The 23,857-nt window shown below is 53.0% G+C and overlaps 1 protein-coding gene across 5 annotated transcripts in view; it reads right to left on the reverse strand.

Moving 5' to 3' along the window:
• Window positions 1-23,857, reverse strand: part of SPSB1 (splA/ryanodine receptor domain and SOCS box containing 1) — a 69,409-nt gene that overhangs the window by 27,637 nt on the left and 17,915 nt on the right. The window contains exon 1 of one of the 5 annotated variants that reach the window (XM_077891307.1): window positions 656-813. The exons of 3 other annotated variants lie outside the window; for them this stretch is intronic. Coding sequence is in view for 1 of the 2 variants with exons in the window: in XM_077891303.1 (XP_077747429.1) it covers window positions 419-493 (75 nt within the window). In the remaining variant the exon portion in view is untranslated. One more of the 5 variants, XM_077891303.1, reaches the window with a different exon arrangement.

Consider the following 23,857-nt stretch of genomic DNA (forward strand, 5'->3'; position numbering starts at 1 on the left):
CAAACGGAGGGGCGTCCAGCCTCTCCAGGAAGCAGTCCTGAACGTACCTGGCTCCTAACAAACCAAATCTAGAAGCCGACAAGTTTCACAGAAGTAACGGGGAAGAGTCTGTCACTGCCAGACCCACCGGAGCAGGGGCACCTGAAAGGGGCTGTAGATTCCCTGGCCCACACCTTCTAGAAGCCTCCGGCCACTTGGGGTCTGGGAAGACCCAGGTTTTGGTGACACTGTTCCAGCCCTTCCTCTGCTCACAGTCCGGCAGGGGCTCCCTTCTACCCACCCTCAAGTCCTCAGCTCTCCAAATATCCTCAATCCACCAGCGACCCACGCCAGCCGTGCCACTGCTCTCTGGGAGCCTCACACTTTCCTGCAGCCACACATGTTGCAGTGCCGACCCTGTCACTTCAAACAACCCCACCTGCTGGAATCCAGTCCGCCTGTCTGTCCGGGCACTCCTGGTCACAGAGCCTTCCGGGGTCAGCCTCATGCACATCTCCTGCTCCCGTAAAAAAAACCTCTGCCAGAATCACCTCCAGACCCTGGGTCCTGCCAGAACCTAGAAGGCAGGGCCCCTGTGGCCCCAAGTGACATCCTGGCTGAGAGCCGCCCCACACAGCCCGCCAGCAAGTGGCCTCACAGTCTCCCGGACACCTACCGGCAGATCCAGAGTTCTGGAATGTTTGGGGCCAGGGCCTGCGAAAGGCGTTGGGAGAGAAGCCCACGGGCCCTCAGGCTGGGGGAGCAGAGGAGGCAGCGCCCCCAGCCCTGCCAGCAGCCCGGGTCTGCAGGTCCCCCAGACCTCTCTCGCTGGGGCTGGATCAGCCCTGGCCTGAGTGAGCTCCACCGTCACCAAGGGGAAGCGGCCCTTGGTTACCACCGGCCTGGAGAACACAGAAGGCAAAACAAACAGTGGAGCCGCTCCTCCACTGACTCGCTCCTCGCTGCTGGGAACAATTACAAGGTTATAGGCCAGTTTTTAAAAGCCCTCCAGAAGGGAGGCTGTGGGCCCAATGGGAGGCCACTCTGTAACCCATTCCCTTCCTCCTGCTGCTGCTGCACCCTCCCCAAGAGCCAGGGAGCCTCCCTCCACCCCAGTCAGGGCAGCCCAGAAAAGCAAGGCCTGAAGTCACAGAGGAAGCGGGGCAGAGGCAGGATCTCAGGCAGACACTATACCCATTTCGAGGTCTCAAAACGACAGATGGGCCCGGCTTGGCAGCGGCTGTGGAGGTGACATCCCCAGACCCCAGTCCAGCCTGCAGGAGCAGCCTCATGACAGCACTGTCCCCTGAATCCCCTTCCCAGCCCCCTCTGGCAATGACCAGCTCTCCTGTCCCCAAACAACTTGCCATGAAACGAACAGAAACTCACCAGCTTACTGGGCTCCAGCTGGGGCTGGCAGGCGATGGGCCAGGATGGCACCGAGGCCATGGCCAGACTCAAGGCTATCCTCAGGGGGTACTCCGGGCCCAGTCTGGGTACTGATCCCCATTTGCCTCCTGTCAGAGGAGACCCAGAACTCCAGGCAGTTGGGTCACCCACGGGCAGAGGCACCTCTTGGCTGGGGCCTCAGTTATGTCCCAGGTCCCCAAGAGCAGAAATTCACAGGAGGGATACATTAGTGGAAATAGGGTAGGGGGGCAGCCCCGGTGGCTCAGTGGTTTAGCGCTGCCTTCAGCCCAGGGCATGATCCTGGAGACCTAGGGTTGAGTCCCACGTCAGGCTCCCTGCATGGAGCCTGCTTCTCCCTCTGCTTGTGTCTCTGCCTCTCATGAATAAATAAATAAAATCTTAAAAAAAAAAAAAAAAAAAAAAGGAAATAGGGTAGGGGAAGAGCTGAGTGATACTCCTCACCCCAGTCTCAAGGTGTCCCCCAGGTGGTGGGGGAGGGGCCCATGCCCCCCTCCCTCCCCCACTGTGGATTTATACCGAGCCTTTAATATCTTCCAGCACCAATTCAAGCCCTGCTTTCTCTCCCTACTTCCACACTGAGAAGGTGGGAGCATCCCTCACTTCCCCCAGGGGACAGATTGCTAACTCTGGAGAAGGTATGTGGCAGTGGGTCCAAACCCCCAACAAAAGGAAGAGCCATGAGAATACCTGTCTTACCTTTGGAATCACCCCACCCCCACTCCTCCCACCCCACCAGGCACAGGAGTCAGGTTTTCCCCAGTCTTAGTGAAGTCATGCTGGTCTCAGGCTGGAAGACCCCACCCTGGTTTCAGGGGCCTCCTAGGGCACAGATAGAGAAAGAGACAGAGAGATAGGGATAGAGACATAGACAGAGAGACACAGAGAGACACAAGATGAGGCAGGAAAGGAAGCACAGGGAGCAGGAGGCAGGGGCCTGGAGGCCTCAAACCCTCAACAAATGTCCACTTGGGACTCCAAGTGACTAGAGTGTCCCCATCAGGAGGGCAGGGCTGAGGATGGGTGTGGGACCTGCCCACAGAGGGGCTGCTAACCAGGGGAACCTTTTCCATGTGAGGCAGGAGGGTTAGCGCCCATGACCGGAGGGGAGAAGGGTGGCAGAGAGCTGGGATGCACCTCCTCCCACCCCTAGCCTTACCCTGCTCCTTCCCCGCACAAAGCAGATTTTCTGTTCTCAAACCTGGGAGGTCTTGAAGTTAAAACAAGCTGACAACCTCAGTGACCAGGCAGGCCAGTGGCTCCACGGCCTGGAAGGGAGAGGTCACCTGGCCAGGTGCAAGCTTCCTGTTTGGGGACTGGCTCTGGGGAGAGAGAGGGGACCAGTGGCAGTGGCAGCTCCACCAAGCAGGCCTGGAGGCTTGGGGGCGGTGCCCCCTCTCCTTTTAAAAGGCACCAGTACCTTTGGAGGTGAAGGCCTGGCTCCCCTGAGTATCGGAGCCAAGCTCCCAGTCTCTCTGCCCCACCTGGCCAAGTCTCTGCTTGTCTGAGAGGGACCAGGGGCCAACTTCCGCCCCACCCTGCCCCTGTCACGGAGCTGTTCTCTCGGTGGGGGTGGGGGTGGTGCTGAACTGCGGGGTTAGTCTGAGATCCCCACTCTGACATGCTGGGAATTGAAATGGAGCGTTTCTAGGACAGCCAGACAGAAACTATAGGAAGCTCCTCCCTCGCTCCCTTGAGTTGATAGTTTCTTCTAGACCTTCAGGTGTGGACTTTGCTCTGAATGGGGGAAGTGAAAGGACCAAGACTCATTGGACTAAGACCTCAGACCCTCCTGGGAGCACCCCCTTCCTCTGTCTCCCTTGAGGACTCCCCACTGGGGCAAGGGACCACTGCTGCTTTCCCCAACAGGAGTTCAGCTAGGGAAGAAGTCACTGGGCGGTGTCTTCTGTTTAAAAATCTGTAAACTGGCTTTCTCTTTGTAGTCTCTCTCCTCCCACATTAGAGGAAAAACATAAACCATCAGGAAAAAGTAAAAAGCTTCTTGACACAGCCTTGTTCTTTTCAACTACAAGGATCTGTCCAGCAAATGTGATGGTCTGCCTGTCTGGCAAGGCAGAGCCTGGGTGGGGAGACCGAGGCAAACACACCAGAGGTGCCTGCAGCCTTGTGGGAGAGTCACAGCAGAAGCAGGTGTATGACCTGCAGGGCTGCAGAGACAGGTGGGGGGCGAGATGAGCCGAGAGAGGCAGGCAGGAGAGACACTCTGGGCAGAGAACCTGGCCAGTGGTGATGGCGTATTTGGGAACCCAAGGGAGGTCAAGTGATTAGAGTAGCAGGAGCATTTAGGGCAATAATTAGCGAGCATGAGCGCAAGACAGGGTCTGGAGCAGGATGGTTGAATGTCACTATAGGGGGTCAGGACTCAGGCACTCGGACCAGCTGGGGAGGTATCAGATCAGAAAGTTCATCTGGCCCCCTGGGCTTCCAGAAAGCACTTTAAAAGGAAAGCTAATGAATGTCCTCTCTTTCCATGGAGCAGTTACAGTTGCTCTGCTTAATGAAAAGTGCCATGAGGGGCAGTGGCTCCATAAACACAGCAAGTGATGCCCTTTTATTGTCTCCAGGCTTGGGGACCCTAGTAGAGGAGGTGGCCTCTTGTGTGCCACTCCCCCTAAACACTTCCTCGAATACTTCTTGCTTTCTTTCTTTTACTTTGGGGGAGGTAGGTTAAGAACCAGGAAGGAAGAAAAAGAATATTTCTTTTAGGTAAACAAAATTTGAAATGCGTTATCAACCCAAGAAATACTATTTCCAACCAACAGCATGAGTAACAAATATGTAGTCTGCAAGAGGGCTGAGAGAATCAAAGACAATAATAGACGTGAAGAGGCCAACATTTCCCAGCACATAGTGGATCCTTCAACAATACCGGATGTTCACGCAGACCTCACTGTGAGGGGGGCATTTTTGGGGAACTTTGCACTTTTTACATGTTGATGTATTAGGTGGCATAATAATTGTTGTTCACATGATATTCAAGGGGTCAAATTTTAACTCCAAAGATCATCCTCTAGCCACTGACCACAGAACCAGAGAACCATTACTTTCTTTTCAAGCACAAAGAGATCTTAAAGACCACCTAATGGGGATGCCTGGGTAGCTCAGCGGTTTAGTGCCTGCCTTCAGCCCAGGGGTGTGATCCTGGAGTTCTGGGATCAAATCTCACATCGGGCTCCCTGCATAGAGCCTGCTTCTCCTGCCTGTGTCTCTGCCTCTCTCTCTCTGTCTCTCATGAATAGATAAATAAAATCTTAAAAAAAAAAAACAAAACACCATTCAATCAAAATGCTTTTTTTGGTAAAATGGTGCAGCTGCTGAGGTAGGTAGTATGGTGAATCCTCAAAAAAAATTTTAAGACTTTTTAAAAAATTACTTATTCATGAGAGACACACAGAGAGAGGCAGAGACACAGAGGGAGAAGCAGGCTCCCTGTGGGGACTCCAATCCCAGAACTCCAGGATCACGCTCGGAGCCAAAGGCAGACGCTCAACTGCTGAGCCACCCAGGTGTCCCTTGAATCCTCAGAAATTTAAACACAGAATTACCATTAACATATGATCCAGCAACTCCAGTTCTGGGCATATACTCAAAAGAATTGAACGTGGGGTCTGGAACAGATATTTGTATGCCCACGTTCACAGAAGCATTACTCACAGCAGCTAAGAGGTAGAAGCAACCCAAGTGTCTATGGATGAATGCGTGGGTGAGCAAACTGTGGAAGATCCATACAATGGAATATTATTCAGCCTTAAAAAGGAAGGACATTCTGACGTGCTATAACACGGATGAACCTTGAGGACATTATGCTCAATGAAATAAGCCAGTCACAAAAAGACAAATACTAGTGATTCCACTTCTATGAGGCACCTGGAGTACTTAGATTCATAGATGGCAAGGGGAATGGTGGGTATCAGGGGCTGCAGAAAGGGAAGGGTAAGAGTTAGTGTTTCATGGGGACACAGTTTCAGTCTGGGAAGACGAAGATGAGAGAGTTCTGCAGGTGGATGGTGGTGAGGGCTGCACAGCAGTGTGAATGTGCTTGACACCACCGAACTGTACACTTAAAAGGGGTAAAAACGATAAATTTTATGTATATTTTATGTAAGAAATGCTTTATTTTAGGGGCGCTTGGTAGTTCACTTGGTTAAGCATCACACTCTTGATTTCGGTTCAGGTCATGATCTGGGGGTCATCGGATTGAGCCCTGCTTTGGGCTCCGAGCTTGGTGTAGAGTCTGCTTGGGATTCCCTCTCTCTCTCTCCCTCTGTCCCTCCCCTCTGTGAATGCGCTCGGTTGCTCGCTCTCTCTAAAATAAATCTTTTTAAAAAAATGTTTTGTTTTATTGAAAATAAGGAAGAAAAACCTGAGGCATAGAAAAATTAAGTGAGGAAAAAGGGGTCCCTCTACCCTGAGCTACCAGAACAAATGCTGAACAAGGCAAAGGGATGTGGTCAGCCATCCCTGGCTGTGGCCCCCCATCCCCACCCCCTCAGCCAACTGTGGCCAAGGTTGTCCACACATGGAGCTGTTTTCCAAGGAGCCCAACTAGAGGGGGAAATCGGTCCAAGCAGAGAGATAGAATGTCACCATTTCTTTGGCTAACGGGCTCCAGAGACTTTTTTGCCAACCTCCCTTCTTCTCAGAATAAGGAAAAGAAAGGCCTGAATACTGACAGGCTGCTTCCAGGCCCAGTCTGAGGGGGTGGGCAGTGGGGGTGTTCCCCCACTATTTCACACTGGGGGTGCCTCACAAACCCAATGGGGAGGCAGGACCGGCAAGAGATATAAGTGGGTTTGGAGAAGAAGATAATTTCTGGAAGGCCGAGCCCAAAATGGCTAAGAAGCTGGGATAGGTTGCTGTCCAGGAAATGACTCATGTCTCCCCTGGTCCCTTGGGGCTGCTCTGGGAACAGACGCTGCAACAAGGAGACAAAGGTTCTCGAGGTTCTCACAGGAAGGCAGCTTCTGGCCGATTCCACCAGGGACTAGAGACCTGAGAGACACCTGGGCTGGTGGGCACCCTGCACGGCCCACGAGGGCGGCTCAGTGCCCGCTCCGGGCTGACGAGTGCGGAAATGGAGCTGGAGGGCCACCAGCCCAGGGTGCGCCATGGACTCGTTGCCCGCTCCTGCCACCACCCACACTTCCTGTGGCCTCTGTCACCCTCCACACGCTCAGGCTGCTGAGCCTAACAAGCTGTTGTGGGGCCCCAGCCACTTCAGGGGAAAGTGTTCTTCTAAAGTCATGACCTCCTCATCAATAAATCGAACAGCCTAAAACAGCATCTTCTCCATCTCTCAGCCTTGTGAAAATACGGACTGTGTCCTTGACCTTGAAACATTGGTTTCGCGCTGGGCGAGGCTCCCACCCCAGCTCCTCTGCCAGCTCTTCCTCCTGCCCCTTAGACACAGATGCTCTGGACAGTCCCTCCCTCCCGGGGGTCCTCTGCTCTCCTGGCTCTAGGGAGCATCCCCCTTGACCTTGACGTGTCCAGCAGATAGCATCTCTCTAATGCCAACCCTGCCCCCACCCACAGCTCCCCCTACCCCACCCCGACTCAAGGCCTCTATATCTGCCGATTTCTCTCCTCATCCTCCCATCCTTCCAGATTCAAACCCCTTACTTCCCTGTACTCTTCTTGGCTTCCCACATTAGCACCAAATGTTATAAACTCCTTGCCCCCGTAATTGCTCCAATCTGTCCCCACTCTCATGTTTAAGTCACTATCACTGGCAAGGAGACCGCAAGAGTCCCCAGACTGGCCTCTCTGCCCACAGCGTCTCTTCGACCCAGCCCACACAACCAATCTTCCCGAAACGCTCTCATGTAGATGGCTTCCTTCGTTTTGAAAATGTCTAATTCAAAAACGTATAAAAGGGATTTGTATTTTCAACACCTAAAATGAACAGCTGTCAACGGTTTGTCACATGTGCTTCTGGTCCTTTTCCTGCGCAATGGTCAAATGGCCAGAGGACGTGAATAGGCAATTTGGGGAAAAAGTAAATGCAAATGGTGAATAAACATGTATGGAAAGATGCCAGACTTCCCTGGTACACAGAGACCCACAGAACTGAAGTGATAGAGTTATCCGTTGTACCCCCAGGTTTTTAAATAGTCAATGCAGAGATCTTGCTGGTGGGGAGGGAGGAGCTGGCACCCACGCGGCCAGTATGGTCTCAATGCATGCAGCTTTGGGGAAACAAAATCGAAACAGAAATCATCCCAGCAATTGCACTCCTGGGGCTTGGGCCCACAAGGATAAAAGTGGCCGTAGTAAGGATGTCTGCATAGGATATATATTACGGAGACACTGCCATGGTCTGCTGCTCAAAATTAAGTGTATTGTCATGGATGGAAGAGTCATCAAGTGGATAGCTCTGGCACATCTGTACCATGAACCAGTACACAGCAATTTCAAAAATAAGGTTTACCTTATGACCCAGCAATTGCACTACCAGGCATTTATCCAAAGGATACAAACATAGTGATTCGAAGAGGCAACTGCACCCCCAAGTTTACAGCAGCAATGTCCACAATAGGTCAACTATTGAAAGAGCCCAAATGCCCTTCCACAGATGAATGGATAAAGAAGTCACACACACACACAATGGAATATTACTCAGCCATAAAAAAAAAATAAATCTGGGATTCCTGGGTGGCTCAGCGGTTAAGTGCCTGCCTTCACCCCAGGGCATGATCCTGGAGACCCAGGATCAAATCCTACGTCAGGCTCACTGCATGGAGCCTGATTCTCCCTCTGCCTATGTCTCTGCCTCTCTCTCTCTCTCTCTCTCATGAATAAATAAATAAAATCTAAAAAAAAAAAAAAAGAAACCTTACCATTTGCAATGACGTAGATGGAACTAGAAGGTATGATGCTCAGTGAAATAAGTTAGTCAGAGAAAGTCAATTATCATATGATTTCACTCATGTGGAATTTAAGAAACAAATGAACATAAGGGAAGGGAAGGAAAAATAAAATAAGATTAAAATAGGGAGACAAACCATAAGAGACAGTTAACTCTAAGAAACAAACAGGGTTGCTACAGGGGAGTGGAGTGGAGGGGATGGGCATTACAGAGGGCATGGGACAGAATGAGCATTGGATGTGATACAGAACTGATGAATCACTGAACTCTACCCCTGAAACTAATGATATACTATATGTTAACTAAATTGAATTTAAATTAAAAAAATTAAGATTAAAAAATGAGGTAGAACCACACCAGTGAATCTGGAGACATTTCCACATGTGTTCAGAGAGAAGAGTCATGGGGACCATGAAAGATGAGCCTGTTTTAATAGAATAATGCTGTCCCCAAAGATATATGCATATATATCACTGGGCAGGCAGGGCGGTATGGAGCTAGGTACTTGGGGTGTATCAACCTTCAGTAAGAGATTTATGTCAAAGTAAAAACAACTAGAAGATAACATGTTGGAAAGGAGGCGGAGAACTGGAAACCCTGTACGGTCTTGGCGGGGATGTAACATGATGTAGGTGTTGCAGAAACAGTACGGTGGTTCCTCAAAAAAACTAGAAGTAGATTTACTGTAGGGCCCAGCACCTCCACTTCTGGTTATATGCCCAGGATTGCCAGCAGAGACTCAGGCAGGTATCTATACACCTGTGTTAATGGCAGCATTGTTCGCAGCAGCCAAAAAGCAGAAGCAACCACTGATAGGTGAATGGATAAGCAAGATGCGGGGCGCCCACTCAATGGAGTACTACTCAGCCTTAAAAAGGAAGGAAATCCTGTCACACTCTGTAATGCATATGGCCCTGGGGGACATTATGCTAAGTGAAACAAACTAGTCCTAAAAAGACAAATTCTGTATGATTTCCTTTACCTGAGGTTCCTAGAGGAGTCAGATGCTTAGGGATAAAAAGTAGAGTGGCAGTTGGGTGGGGGCAATGGGGATAACAAAGTATATTTACTATGATGAAAAAATAAATTTTAAAAATGACTTTTAAAAAAGCTGTTCTATACAAAAAAATAATAGTAATAATAATAATAATAATAATAATAATAATAATAATAATAATAAAGGTATCGACAGGCACGTAGGAGCCCAGAAGGGGAGATTGCTGTCATCAGGTGTTAGGGGAGCGGGCTGTCACCCACTCCATGCCCAAAGGATAAACTTCCAACCTGAGCACAAGGTATTCTAGAAGAACCTAGTGGAATGCTGGAAGGCAGCAGAGGCCCGTGGATGGACATGGCCAGCCCAAGGTGACCTCACAGGACCGAGACAGGGTCCATCTTGACCTCACTCTTCTCCTTTTCTCTGATCCCAGCTGGAAGCCAGAGGGAAAAGGAGTCCCTCGACATGGTCCACTGGTCCAGCCCCAGGACCGGGGTCAACATGGGGTGTGGCAGGGAATGATCTGGGGGGGTGTGGAAGCCCCAGCATAAGTCCCAAGATTGTTTTTTTCTAAGCAGAGTACAATGCAGTATAATACAGGTGTCACCGTTTCAGTGAGAAAGAGAAGTAGAGTATATTATAGGCAAGGTTACATACACACAGCAGATCTGGATGGACCCCCCTCCCCAAGAAAATGACTGTATTTGACATTCTATGGAGGGTACCAGGGTATCTGGGGAACAGGAGTTGATGGGAGGGGTAGACTTTTCACTATCTACTGTATTATGCCTTTTGAATTTTGAACCCTACAAACGGCTCCAAATATTAAAATTTTTGTTCACATTAAAATTTAGAAATAGGGGCACCTGGGTGGCTCAGTCGGTTAACTGTCCGACTCTTGATTTCAGCTCAGGTCATGATATCATGGGTCATGAGAAGGAGCTTTGTATCGGGCTCCATGCTTGGCCGGCAGCCTGCTTGAAGAATCTCTTCCTCTCCTCCTCCTCCCCTGGTCTCCCCTCAAATAAATAAATAAAGCCTTTAAAAACTCAGAAATAAAATTGCATTTTTAAAAGAAAAAAAAATTAGAATGGTGGGTACCAGAGTTTGCGAGGCGGGTAGAGTGTAAGGGATACCGAGTTGTTGTTTTTTGGGGACAAATTTTCAGTTTTACAAGATGAAGAGTTCTAGAGATGGATGTTGGCAGTGGTTGTAAAACCCCGTAAACATGGTTAATGCTACAGAACTATACACCTAAAAATGGTTAAGACATGCTATGGACTTTCAGTGTGCATCCCCAGAAACGCATATGTTGAAATCCTAACCCCTAATGTGATCATACGAGGAGATCAGGCCTTTGGGAGGTGCTGAGGTCAAGAGGATGGTGAATGGGGTTAGTGCCCTTATAAAAAGAAACCCCAAAGAGATGATCTTTCTCCCTGCCGCATGAGTATACAATAAAACAGCTGTGTACCAGCCAGGAAGAGGGTCTCACCACACACCACACCTGCCGGCACCCTGATCTTGGATGTCCAGCCTCCAGAACTCTGAGACGTACATGTTTGTTGGTTAAGTCCCCTGCCTGCGGTATTCTCTTGCAGCAAGCCAAGAGGATGAAGACAGATGGTAAATTTTATTTTATTTTTTTAAAGATTTTATTTATTTATTCATGAGAGACATGGGGGGGGGGGCGTGGGGACAGAGACACAGGCAGAAGGAGAAGCAGGCTCCATGCAGGGAACCTGATGTGGGACTCGATTCCCGATCTCTAGGATCACACCCTGGGCTGAAGGCAGCGCTAAACCGCTGGGCCATCGGGGCTGCCTATAGATGGTAAATTTTATTATGTGTACTTCACCGCAACGTGAAAAAAAGGATGGAAAGACATGCTCCAGGTTAACATCGGTTTGGGATGGGAAATGAGAGAGACAAAAGGGAAGAGGGTTGTAGGCAGACACGAAATAGTCTCCCAAACGTGTCCGCCTGAAGATACGAATGTGTGTGGTCAGGCATCAGGAGGCTAATGTGGGGACCTCAGGATCAGGCGATTTGTACTTCTGTATATTTACATATCCCATATCCCTCAGCCTTCACGGTGAGTGCACATCGTAATCAGGAACAATAAGTTATTTTCGCCATGTAAAAAGATGACATACAGAAAAGCACAAGTGTTGATAGCACCAAACTCCATATTTTTTTCGTGCAGAATTGACAGCCGTAAGCAATGCTGCTTCAGATCGAGTCGTGTCTCCTGGGAGCGTCTTGTGAAAAAATCCCCAGCAATACGTGCATGCCATCCCCTTGGAACATGCATGATGTTCATCAGGATGTTCTTGCTCTAAAGCCCGGGGTGGCTCCGTCCAGCCAGTAGGACCAAGTCCAAACTTCTGACCTGGGCACCAAAGGCTATTCCCACACTCACCTCAGCTCACTTTGTCACAGAAAGGCTCGCTCCACCGCTTCGCTTGCTCTGACCAGCTACTCCCACCCCCGCCCCTCCATTAGACTCACACACCTGCCAATGTCAGGTCGCCCCACTCATCTGTCACTACAGGACCAGGAGACCCTCCGGAATCCCCTGGAAGTTGCACATCACCTTGAACAACCAGCTAACTAACCAATCAACCAACCAACCAACCAACCAAGTACAAAGGTGCCGTCTCTTTCCTCTCCGTATACTGTTCGCCTGTGAATCAACCTTGCTGTCTGCCCCACCCTAACTGAGACTCCTAGCAATTGTTCAACAATCGTGGGTGAGAAAGGACGCCCCGCGTGCTTAGAACAGTGGTACGAGACCCACGCAGACCGTCTGGTTTCTTTCTCAGCACAAACGTGTGGCCATCGGCTGGTGTGCCACTCTGAACCAGTCTGTCACTCAGGGCAACCTTCCTCCCTAGACTCTGGGAATCAGTCCCGGAACAGGCTCCGAAGCTTTATACCATCAAAGTTTTGAGAATAAAACATCTGTAGAGTGGCACTACCCACAGGACAGTGTCCACGACCCTCCCACTGAACCCATCCACACCCAAGCTCACTGTCATTCCTGCTGCTTGTCCAAGGTCTCCCGGACTCTGGCACTGCCTTCTAGTTGGCTGCCAGGCTCACCTCCCAGAACACTCTCCATCCCAGTGCTTTGTGCCCTCCTCATACATCCCACCCACTGCCCCGCAGCACCTTACCTGAACACTCCATCATTCCCTGTCCACAAAGTCATTTCCCTCCTGCCCTGGCGTGAAGTCCTTGGCCCCGGGCGCATGCATGCCCTCCATCCACTCAGGATTTCACCTTTGCCTCCCTCTTTAGCTGTGTCTCCCCATCCACGAATCCCTCAATTGGGGGCACCAGACCCTAATGCGGAATAGAACCACCTGTGAATGTTCTTATACCTTCAGGACTCTTCAAGCTTCCTGCTGGATGCCTCGTGCTCCTGCCCTGCGCCACCTGGGGATTCTCATCTACTCTGTTAGAGCTCCAGCAAAACTTCCTACCACTGATCAGAGATCCCAGGAAATGCAGAGTCCACACTTAGTAGCTTAACTAAGCCAGAGCAGCAGTTCTCAAGTGGGGTGATTTTACCTGCCTCCCACCCAGGGGACATTTGGCCATGTCTGCAGACCTTTTTGGGGGCTACACCAGGGATGGGAGGTGCCACTGGTACCCCAAATAACCTCCAGGGCAGATAATCCCACATCAAAAAATTATCCTGCCTGTAATGTTAACAGTGCCCCAGCTGAAAACAGAGAGATGAACGGATGCAGTGCACCCCTGGACAAAACTCTCTTCATGTGGCCGTGGCCAGAAGCACAATCCAGGACACCCGCATCTGTGACTCTGTATCAGGGCAAGGAGGTGGCACCTCCACTCCACGGCTCTCCCGAGCCAGGAGGGAAGTAGCTGACTAGAAACTCCAACCCGACACCATTTCCAGGTCTCTGTGTCACCCTGAGCAAGACATTCGACCACCATGGGCCTTAGGTATCCCCAGATGTAAAATAAAGTGTCGAAGCAGACTGGCTCTTCTGCAAATGGGGCTAGACAGATTCTTAAAGCACTGGAAAACTTGTTTCTGAGTTAGGGGAGATATGCTATGCCCTCCTGGAGTCACGAAGCCCATTAGCCTCTTCAAGGCTCAGAAAAAATCCTACAGGACAGACACTAGCAGGTGCTGTTCAACTCTGGTGCTTCCACACCCAAGGGAAGGGGATAGTCTTCACGCAGACACCTGCCCACAACGCCGCAAACTGCAAGGGACTCCAGTTTGCAGGGCCTCTGAATCTTCCAGCACTGCTGCTTTGTGATTCTCTGATGAGTAGGGGCCCTGCCTCCTTTCACTGCCATGACACTCCGGCTCTAAAGGAGTTGGTACAAAAGTGTGCTGGAGTTGGGGGTGCTCTGCTGTGTTATGGAAAGGGACATTTTACATGCTCCGCCTCTGCAAACTCCCTGCAGAATCTACCATACTCCTCGAATCCCAAAGCATATCTCTCTGGAGCACTCATTTGTGAATGCAAGATCAGGGGCTCGCTTTTTGCTGGGTGATAGCAGCTGGTTCTGAGCCACGTCGGGCCCCATCCCCTTAGTTCAGACCAGGGTTTGGCAAATGACAACCCATGGGCCAGTCTCAACCACTGTCAGTTTTTGTAAATAAAGTTTTATCGGCACACAGCCATGCCCTTATATTGATATAATCACCTCTGGCTACTTTTCTCCTCACTATGCATAGCTGTGATGGAGAGATCACATGGGCCATAAGCCTAATTACTTACTATCTGGTTCTTAGAGTTTGATGACCCTTGGTCCAGACCTTACGAAATGGTGTCTGCCATGGAAGAAACGGGCCAAACCTCTCCCCGAAACTCCTCCAAGAGCCCATCCCACCAGACCCAGGCCCCCACATCCACACGCAGGGGGATGACACATGATGCCCAAGCACAAAGCAGCGCCAGGATGCTGCTGCCTGCCACGCCACACCTGCCTACGCCCTCCTTCGCCAGGCACCTGCTCTGTCTTCCCAGGTGCACTTCCCCACCGCAGCCTTCCCTGGAACCCCCAGGGACGCCCCCTCCCTTCACAAGCCAGAACCCATTCACAGTACAGCGTACCAGCTTTTTTTCGGTTATGTACCGGGTTAGCAAACATTTAAGTACATATCTCCTAAAAGAGATATTATGCGTACCTTATGCTCCTGTGTTTCTGTATTGATAGACGACACACATTATGAAACACACATTAAAAAAAAAATAGAAATTAGACAGGAAGAGGTTAAAAAAAAAATCAAGCTACGAATTTCTTCCCCTGCCTTGGCAGACCATCTTAGGAGAGGCGTTCTGGAGGCTGCGGGTTCCCAGCGTCACCCAGCACCTGCAGGTGCTCAGGCCTTCAGGTGGGGGCTGTGCTTCTTTCTCAACAAAGGGCAGCAGCTTCACCAACGGATGCACAATCATCCTGCTGCCCACCCAGCCCTGAGCACCTGTCCCAGAGGACCCCTGGGTTAAAGGAGGCTCAGGGTCTTGGGACCCAGGAGCCACCAGGCTGCAGGCAGGAAGGGAAGGATTAGGGACCACCCCCCCCCCAGAAGGCACCAGCTCCTCCCTCAGCAGCAAGCACTGTGGCACATCCAGGGGGATTTTTGTGTTTTGACTCAGAGGCAATAGGTCTTTCAAATTAAGCCAACGCAGACCAAACTGCAGTAATGAGGAAAGCCCCTTGGACACAGCCAGCTTGGAGTTCACGCTTGTGCCAGGCCGGGGAGGGAAGATGGCTGGTGAGGGGGTGGAGAGCAGCCTGTGGCTCCCTCCTGGGAGGGGCTGCCTCTGGCACAGCAGCTTCAATGGGTTCTCAGACCTACCCCCCCAGTTCCCACCTGGGCCTCCAGCGCCCTCGCTCCGGTCTTCCCAGGCCAGTCCACCCACCAGGAAAACACTGGGCCCCAGGCAGTGACCCCAGGGAAGCTGAGGTCCCATCACTCCCCTTCTCAGCCTTAGCCACTGCTCAAGGCGCGATTTGGGGAGTCCACTCGGACACCACCCACTGACCCTCTATGGACACTTCAGAGGGCCTCAGGGGCTCCCACAGGGTCATCTGGCGGTCCCCATGGCACAGGCTCAGAAAAGTGACCTGAGCAGCCCTTGGGGAGTGCTGGGACCAAACTGAGGTCTTCCTCAACTCTCTCAAGGGTGATGCCTCGTTCCCCAGGAAATCTCATGAGTGCCAATGGCCCCGCAGACCAAAGGCAGGGAAGGCCAAACCCACACGGACAACCCTCCGTGTGACCTCTCCAATGTCAGGGGTCAGCCCAGCCACACTCCAGGGGACAGACAGAATGCACTCTGATCTCATGGACCCCAGACCCCCTGTAGCATCTTCTTTCTCCTGGGAAGTCCGGGCAGACGCAGGGACACACATACATCTTCCCTCGAGTTTTATGATGGAAAAAATTCAACCGCAGGGAGCTTAGTGCCAGCCCAGGAAGCAGGGCCACCCAAGTGAAAAGGCGGCCTGGCCTCACTGGGCAACTGGCTGCTTTTCGAGAAACACACCCTGCTCATCCACCACAAACATCAGCCTACAGCTCCCTGGTAAGAGAAGGGCTGCGAGCATGCTGGGCAAAGCTGAGGACGAGCTTCCGCTCTGCTGCCCGAATTGGTCCAGACGGCCTCCCAGGGAGAGAGCATGAGATCAAGTGCGAGCCCCAGCCATCAAGGAGGCAGGAGCAGGGACCTGGCCTCCTCTGTTCCAGGCCAAGCACCAAGCATGGGGCCAGCTCCTGACTGCGCCCCGCCCCCACCCCAAGCAGGCCACCAGGGTGGCCCAGGCCCTCACTCATCTCACGGTGTTGCTTCCCTGCTTGGAACCATCTGGTGGCATCTGTGAAACAGACAGGTCATCGGAGGTAGTTTACTGAGCGACCACGATGTACCAGGCACAGGGCCACCGCAAAAACAATGGTCAAACTCTCACTTACAAGAGCGTTTCATGACCTGGTTCTGACTACCCTTCTGGCCTCATTCCCCACCCCTTCCCTGCTGCCAGCCCCGCCCGCCAAACAAACACAACCACCCGCTGAAAAACAAGCATGGTGTCCCTAACAAGTAGGGGTGACGGTGAGGGTCTGACTCCTCGGTCCACACCCAGTTTCTCGTTCTGGTGATGCATCTCAATCCTGTCTAGGAGGGCTCCCCGTCCCTGCTCCCGGTCCTGGGCTCCAGGGTGGGCACCCGGGCTCACTTGACTGCACTGGGGCATCACCCACCCCTGTGATGGTGAGGATGCAGACCAGTCAGAACCAATCCTGGGGCCTTTGCTTAAATGACCTTCTGAGAACCAGGCCAGAAAGAAAAAAGGCAGACTAAGCTTAGCGAGAGAGAGGCACTTGCTGATGCCAGGATTTGAGCTTCTGGATCCAGCTATGCCTGAAACCTCTTAACTTTTTGGCTGCTTAATCCAGTTCAGCAAACCGGTTGTGTTTTGCTTAAGGCTAACACCGGGTTGTCTGTCTTTTGCAACTGGGAAAGTCCTAATCGACTCACAAGGCAAGCTTTTTGAAGACCACTTTTTTGCTTATACTGTGTCTTGCACCTGAATAGCCTGAGGTTACCAGGCTTTTCAAGGAGACTTTGAAACCAAACTCAAATTCCCTCTGGAAAGCCTGAAACACACACACCCATGTTACTTAGATGCCCCTACGCTGTGCGTCTCCATACCTGTGTGCTCTTTCCATTCATTCAACAGTCTCTCACATGTGCTGAGCACCCGAGCCCTGCCGCTTGGCTCACTCCAGGGGAAGATGCTGTGGCTGCTGGCTTTCTTTCCTGTCTCCCCCACCTTGAAGGAGGGACTGGTTTGCTCAAGCACCCAGCACAGAGTTCGGCACACAGCAAGTGCCAGATAAATGTCCACTGAAGGCAGAGGGAGCAGTCCTGCTTATCCACCGACATGTTACATTCAAGTGATGAATACAGAAATACAGAACCTGGTCTGTCCGGGAGCAAACCCTGTCAGTCCTACCTTCAGTCTATCCAGAACCCAGCCATCCTCATCACCTCACTGCCTCCTCCTGGCCCTCAACATCAGCCTCCTTTTGCCCAGACCCTCCAGGGTTCCACCCACTAAAAAGCAGGTGTTTCACAATGGCCCACAGGATCCCTCCAAGCCCAGCCTCCTGCACCTCCTCCCCCTCTTCCACTCTGTCCTGCCTTCCTGGCCTTCTGGCTGTTCCTGCCACATGCTAAGCCCCTACCTCTGGGCCTTTGCACTTCCCAAGCCCCTCTGCATGGTACCAGGTACATTGGGCCCAGGCACTAGGGCGGCAATCCCTCAGTTCCATCAGAACTCTACTCAAAGGTCATCTCATCACAGAGGCCTTCCCAGCTAGCCGAATTTAAATGGCAAATGTTCTTTGACCCCAGCACTCCTGCCTCATGCCCCAATGACATGCCCATGACTTTCAGCTTCCCAATGACATTCACTTGGTTATTTGCTTATGACCTGTTCCCCAACAAGAATACTTGCTTCCTAAGGGCAGGTGTCTTGTTCACCTCTATGTTCCAGGGCCTGGAACAGTGCCTGGTACACAGTAGATGCTCAATGAATACTTGTAGAATGAGTAGCTCTTTCCATTCCATGGTGCCACCTGCCACAGAAATGGCCAAGCCAAGCTCCACAGAAATGCCACCTCCCTGAAAGCAGCACCTAGAGCCTCCACGTCTACTCCACCTTCTGAAAGGTGTAGTCTGACATCCCTCTTGCCTGTCCCCTACTGCTCTAGAACCTTCCCCCAACTGATTCGTAGCTTCTCTGCACCCCCTGCCTTCCAGGTCCCTCATTCCTTGAAAGCTCGGTCTCCAAACATGCAAGAGCTCACCACTAAACAGCCCAAATCAACCCTAATGTGCAGGGCGGGCAAGTGCCCAGACAGCACGAGGCAATCTTGGTCCCTTTCCTCTGCCTACACTGGCAGCTCTTTCCTGGAAAACCCCGAGTCAGCGGTGGGAGCAGGAGGCAGGCTCTGTCAACTGCCACATGCTGAGCCCTGGGGTCCCCACGTCAAGCATCCACACAAGCCCTCCATTCAGGGGCAGCAGCTGGCAGGTGGCTGCGCTTCCAGACAGGACTCCCACAGCCCCCCCAGCGCCCGCCTGGCACAGACCCGCTTACAGGGCACCTCCCATCCCAGCCTCATCCCTACCACCCCCACCCACTTGGTTTTCCAAGAAAGAATGTGTCTGGTCTGGATCCGACAGCACTGGCTCCGCGACAGGAGAACAGACTTATTGTCCCAAACACCACCGTCTCGCCAGTGTTGGCTCAGAGAGGTCAAAGATCACAGGCGTTATCATCACAGTGGGCCGTGGCCCCTGGGCGGTCATACCCGTTCCCGGGGAGAGTCTGGGTGCTGGGAGGCGCTGGCCACCTCCTCCTCCCGCCGGGAGCTGCACACAAAGTTCCCTTTATGGGAACACGGCGGGCTGGGTGCTGGCAGTTTCAGCCTCAGGGAAACCAGGTTTGGGTTTTCTCTGAGGGCACAACCAGTCCTTTGTCTTGACTTTGCCCCATCCCCACCCGGCCGGCCGGCCTCCCTGTCGGGGACACTGTGTCCGGGACCTGAGCCCTTCCGAGCGGACCCTTCTGAGGCTGGGCCCAAATGTCTACACCACAGAAGACAGCAAGGCGTGTGGGAGCAGCACTGAACACAATCCACGCCCCCCACCAAGACCTCATGGGGGGCCTACTGCGCAGTGAGCAATGGGATCGCAGTGGAACCTGCCACAGAGGAGGGCAGCACAAGGGACCCCAGCGAATTGGGACACGATTCAGTGATGTGAGGAAATGTACAGCCCCACTCAATGCTGGCACTGTGCCCACCATGGGTCCAAACAGTGAAAGGACAAAGTGCTGTTCACCTGGAGCCCCCTCTGGCCGCATCGAACACACCAACTTGCTAAGAGAAGCATGAACGTGTGATCATCCACCGGGATTTGGTCCCCTACTTTGGCACACATGAAAGATGTGCCCTAAAAAACGCAGGAAAAAGAAACAGGAAAAAACCCCACAGATTATGCCTGAAGGGAGCAATCAGGGTGTCCCGAGGGGGGATTCTGGAGCTGGATTTTGGGTGCCTCCACCCCGCCGGCTGGTACGTATCAAGCCTGCCCGTGACACCCCGCACCCCACCTTGTGTCTGTATCCTGGTTCTCCTTCCTGCAGGAAAAGTCCCCCCAAATTTCACATGAGCTACAGGGAGGAAGGAAGGGAGGAGGCCCCACGCTGCACAGCCCTGCTGTCTGTGAGCACCACAGCAGACCTGATTCCTCATCCCCGGTATACCCAGCAGGGGTGCCAGTGGTATGGATGTGGCCTTGTCTCCTGGAGGCCTAGGGGCCCTTACAGATCTGCAAAGGCTACCTCCCCAGAATCTGCCTAGGGGACTCAGGTGCCCAAAGACACAGGCAGCCAGGTGTGGGCAGGAAACCCCCTCCCAGAGGGGAGATGGGTCTGGTGTTCTCTGTTCTCTGTTTTGTGCACACCTGGATTCTATGAAGACTAAAAGTGAAGCCCGAGGTGAGCCCTCCATGGCAGACAGGGCTCCAGGCCGGGCGAGGAGGCCGCACAGCCCAGCACTGCCTTCTGGGCGTCAGGAGACGTCGAGTGTGCACCTTCAGGTCACCCCTGTCATCCGGGCTGTGGGGAAGCATCTTCCAAGACCTCCCATGCTCTCCACCTGCAGTCCTGGAGTGACAGCTGCCCCCCAGCCAGCCTCGGGGAGGAGCAGAAAAACCCTGGTGATTTTTCGGAAGGAACATCCACCGCTGAGCACCAGGCGGAGGAGCTGGGGAGCCAGCAAGGGCCCGGGGGGAGCCGTCAGGCCCCCTCGGCTCCACCTGGCAGGAACTAGTCTGCTCCACGGAGACCGGCAGAGCCGCCGGCCCAGCCAGGGCACTCGGCGGAGAGGAAGAGGTCGGCGCTCAGACAGGAGGTCCGGAGTGTGGATTTCCCCTTGTCCAGCAGGGCCGCGGGGAGGAGGCGAGGCCGGCCGGGCATCGCAGGGCTGCGGAGGGCTGAGGTCCCCGAAGGCCAGAGTGGGGCGGAGTCGGGTGGGGCACCTCGCTCCCAGACACTCGCAGCCCCTCCGCACACAGCATCAAAGAGTGACAGCCAGACACTCACCGCAGGGAAGGTCACATGTGGGTCAGTGCCGGCAGCACGGGAAGGGAGTGACCTATTTCCAAGGCCCATTCAGGAACCTCTCTGCCAGGCCAGACGTCTGACGCAGCCAGACGACAAAGGGAAGGGGGCTGGGGTGGGGGTGCGGGAGGTGTCTGATGGTCCAACACGGCACCCCTACCCATCCCAGGAGCCCCCACAGCTGCGCCTCCACCCCCTGCTGACCATTGGAGTAGCCAGGGCAGGGCCGATCGTGCACAACTACCTGCCACCCTGCTCTGGTGCTCCTGGCTCTCCAAGAATATTCTAATTTTCAGTCTCGGTGGAACGAGAGCTGGTCCTGGACTCCTCAGAATGTGCCCCAGGGTCCCCGTAAGCACACCTCTCCCTGAGAATGATGCCATCTCTCACACGGCTTGGAGGGACACCCGTCACCCCGGGCCTTATTCACAAACATCTGCTCCCAATCAACCATCGGTCAGGACTTCAAGTCCACCTGCAGACAGGATAGGTCACCATAGGAATTGGGGAGGAAGAATCAATGCTAATCTACTGAAAACTCGTGAACATCAGAGATGGGCATGGGCTTTAGAAGTGACAACCATGGGTTCAAATCCCAGCTCCGACTCTCCCCTAGCGAGGACCTGAGATTTTTCTGGTCCTCAGTTTCCCTGTCTGCAAAATGAGGACAATAACCTTATCTGTGTCACAGGGGTGGCTTCAGGGTTAGGCCATCCAGTGCACATGTGTCCTGGTGCCTGGTTTGTATTGAGTGCTCCCGAAACAGAAGCCACAGAGACGAGTCCAAGGCAAGAAAGGAGCTCAGGTACCAAGGACTAAGCCCAGTACAGGATGGGAGCTCAGGGGAGCAGGTATTGAAACCCTCTGCCCACTGCTATTCCCAGGGGTGCACTACCCAGGACAGCCTCTGCCCTTCTGCACAAGACACATCGTGGCTGCTCCTCAACTGGGGTAGAGGCTACAGAGCCCAGCGGCCACCATGGGTGGCGAGCACTGACCTTACTGCTGCTGTTCACTCCCCGGCCCCACTCTGCCCCACCAACTGCCACCCGAGATACCACTGCAGCTGAACGAACCTCCCCCGTGAGCTTGGCCATGCCTCTGGCTGGTCCAAGGCGCCCATCCTGTCTCTCATGACTCAGGATGACTCACAGTTAACATTGCCGAGATCGGGCTGGTCCTGGAGTCCACGGCACGGTCCAGGGACAATCAGCAGCTTATTAAAAAAAAAGGGGAACCTTCCTTGCTGTGGGTCTCAGACGTGATGAAGGACAGGACTAATGAGCTGCTGTGTCCGCCTCCCTCATCGCTGCCTAAACTGCTCCAATGCACTCTTACCCACTTTTTGGCTGAGTAGTAAGTGTTCATTAAAGGTGTGAAGAGCCCAACTGCTCAGGCTCCTCCCTGGCAGGTACCAAGGTGATGGCCAAAGGTCAGGGCACTCTTGCAAAAGTCACATTGGGCCTGCTCTCTCCCAAGAGTGCACCCTGGGGCTTGGAGGCCACCCTGTGCCATCCAGGATATTTGGAATTCCACCCCACACATGCTTTCTTTGTAAAGAGTTCTGGCTTCCTGTACCACTAACCCAGAAACTCGACACTCAAAAGCATCAGCTAAGCCCTAGGAATGCGAATGTTTCAGGGTTTAAGGGCTTTTGTCAGGTGGGGGTGGGGTGGGGGCACAGGGGTTGGAAGAGAAGGTTAGGAGGGGGACAGGACTGTTGTCAGTACCTATAAGCACACTGCTGCCTTTTCTAGCCAAAGTGCATCTCATCCCTTGGCCTGGGGAGTGGGTCAGAGACTCAGGGATTCAGAGATGTGAATGGAACAGAGAAGATAATGCCTGTTTTAAAGGGGGAGGAGGTCTTCCCCTGGAGCCTGGGGGTGGGGAGTGGCCCCTCCCAGTCATACCAACTTTTCATGAGCAGAGCATCCCAGAATTCCAACCCACCTCCACCAGCCCCAAGAGTGAGTATGGCCTTAAACCGCCAGCGACATAAATGAAAAATCCTCCCCAAGGAAACAAGACACAGAGCCCACCTTCCAGGGCACCTTCTAAAAGAAGGCCATGATCAGCCTGGGTGGGTGGGGGGGTGGTCAGCCCCACAACTGGGATCAAGTGAAGCCTGAAAAGCACTCAGCCGATTCAGTCCTACGTGTGCTAGGCACTGTCTTAGGCACCTTGACTGCCAAAGGAGGCAGTCAGAGCCCCTGCTCTCATGGAGACAGACAGACATCAACAGGCAACCGCAGAATATGAGCTGATTGGGTCAAAGACGCTAACTTTTCCATCGCTGTTGGCTAGCCGGTTCGTTCATTCATCCGATGAATGAGCCCTTGTGGTGTCCCAGCCACTGTGCTAGATGGGTGCAGGACTTGATGGTGAGGACCAAGGTCTCTGCCCAAGGAGGTGTTCCAGTGATTCCCACATCCCTCAAGACCCCATGGTGCCTCCTGAGTTCCTCACAAGCTCCCGGGACAGGCACTGAGCATGGAGATCAGCTCCTTCAATTAATACATTAGGAACACTGAGCAAAGCCACTGGGTATAAGAAGCCCCATCGATAATGTGCTCTGGAAAAGATGCAAAGGGGTCTTCTGGCTCTAGGACCTTCCAAGACCTGCCAGTCAGACAAGAGAGCAGGGGCACACACATCTGTAAAGGACAGTGGGGAGGACAGGTGAGAGCAGGTTAAAGCCCAGCACAGGGGTAGAGGGAGGGAGGAAGTGTTGCAGGTAGGCCCCCAAGATTGAGATCCTCCCAACACACAGAAGGGAGTCCTTGCCTCCGGAGAGACAACAATGATTATCATTCTTCAGTCTGTGTTGTTTCTGCTATAACCCCCTGCCTAAAACAATGACTGGCACATTGTGGGTGCTCAGTAAATATTTGCAGAAGGGAGTTTCTGCTCTGAAAGTTTAAGAGGGAAGCAAAGAAAAACCAAAGTCGGGGGTGGGAGACACCCAGAAACAGTGAAAAAGAGACACCAACTTGGGCATCTAGAATCCCTGGCAGGGGACCTGGCCCTGTCCTGAGCAGGTGAGTCCGGCTGCCACAACATAAGTCACCTGACCCAGTGGGACAGGAAGTACACATTCCCCTCCACCTCTTGGAAAAGGAGAGTGTCCTGCCTCTGACCCCAGGACCAGGCAAGCAGGTGGCCCGCCCAGGCCCAGACCCAGTCAGGGTCTTCCCAGGAGGTCTGGGGCTGGAAGCTGGGGGACAGGCTTCCCACCTAAGGCCAACAGTTCATGCAACCACAGGACCAGTCAGTATGGACTCAGGAGTTCTCTCAAAATGACCTATCTCCAGCCGCCAGGTGGGACAGTGTTTGGGAGCCCCACCCTTCCAGAGGTGGCCCTATCAACAACACCCCCCACC

Source organism: Canis aureus, chromosome 3 (genome assembly GCF_053574225.1).
Source record: "Canis aureus isolate CA01 chromosome 3, VMU_Caureus_v.1.0, whole genome shotgun sequence".
NCBI classification, from domain to species: domain Eukaryota; kingdom Metazoa; phylum Chordata; class Mammalia; order Carnivora; family Canidae; genus Canis; species Canis aureus.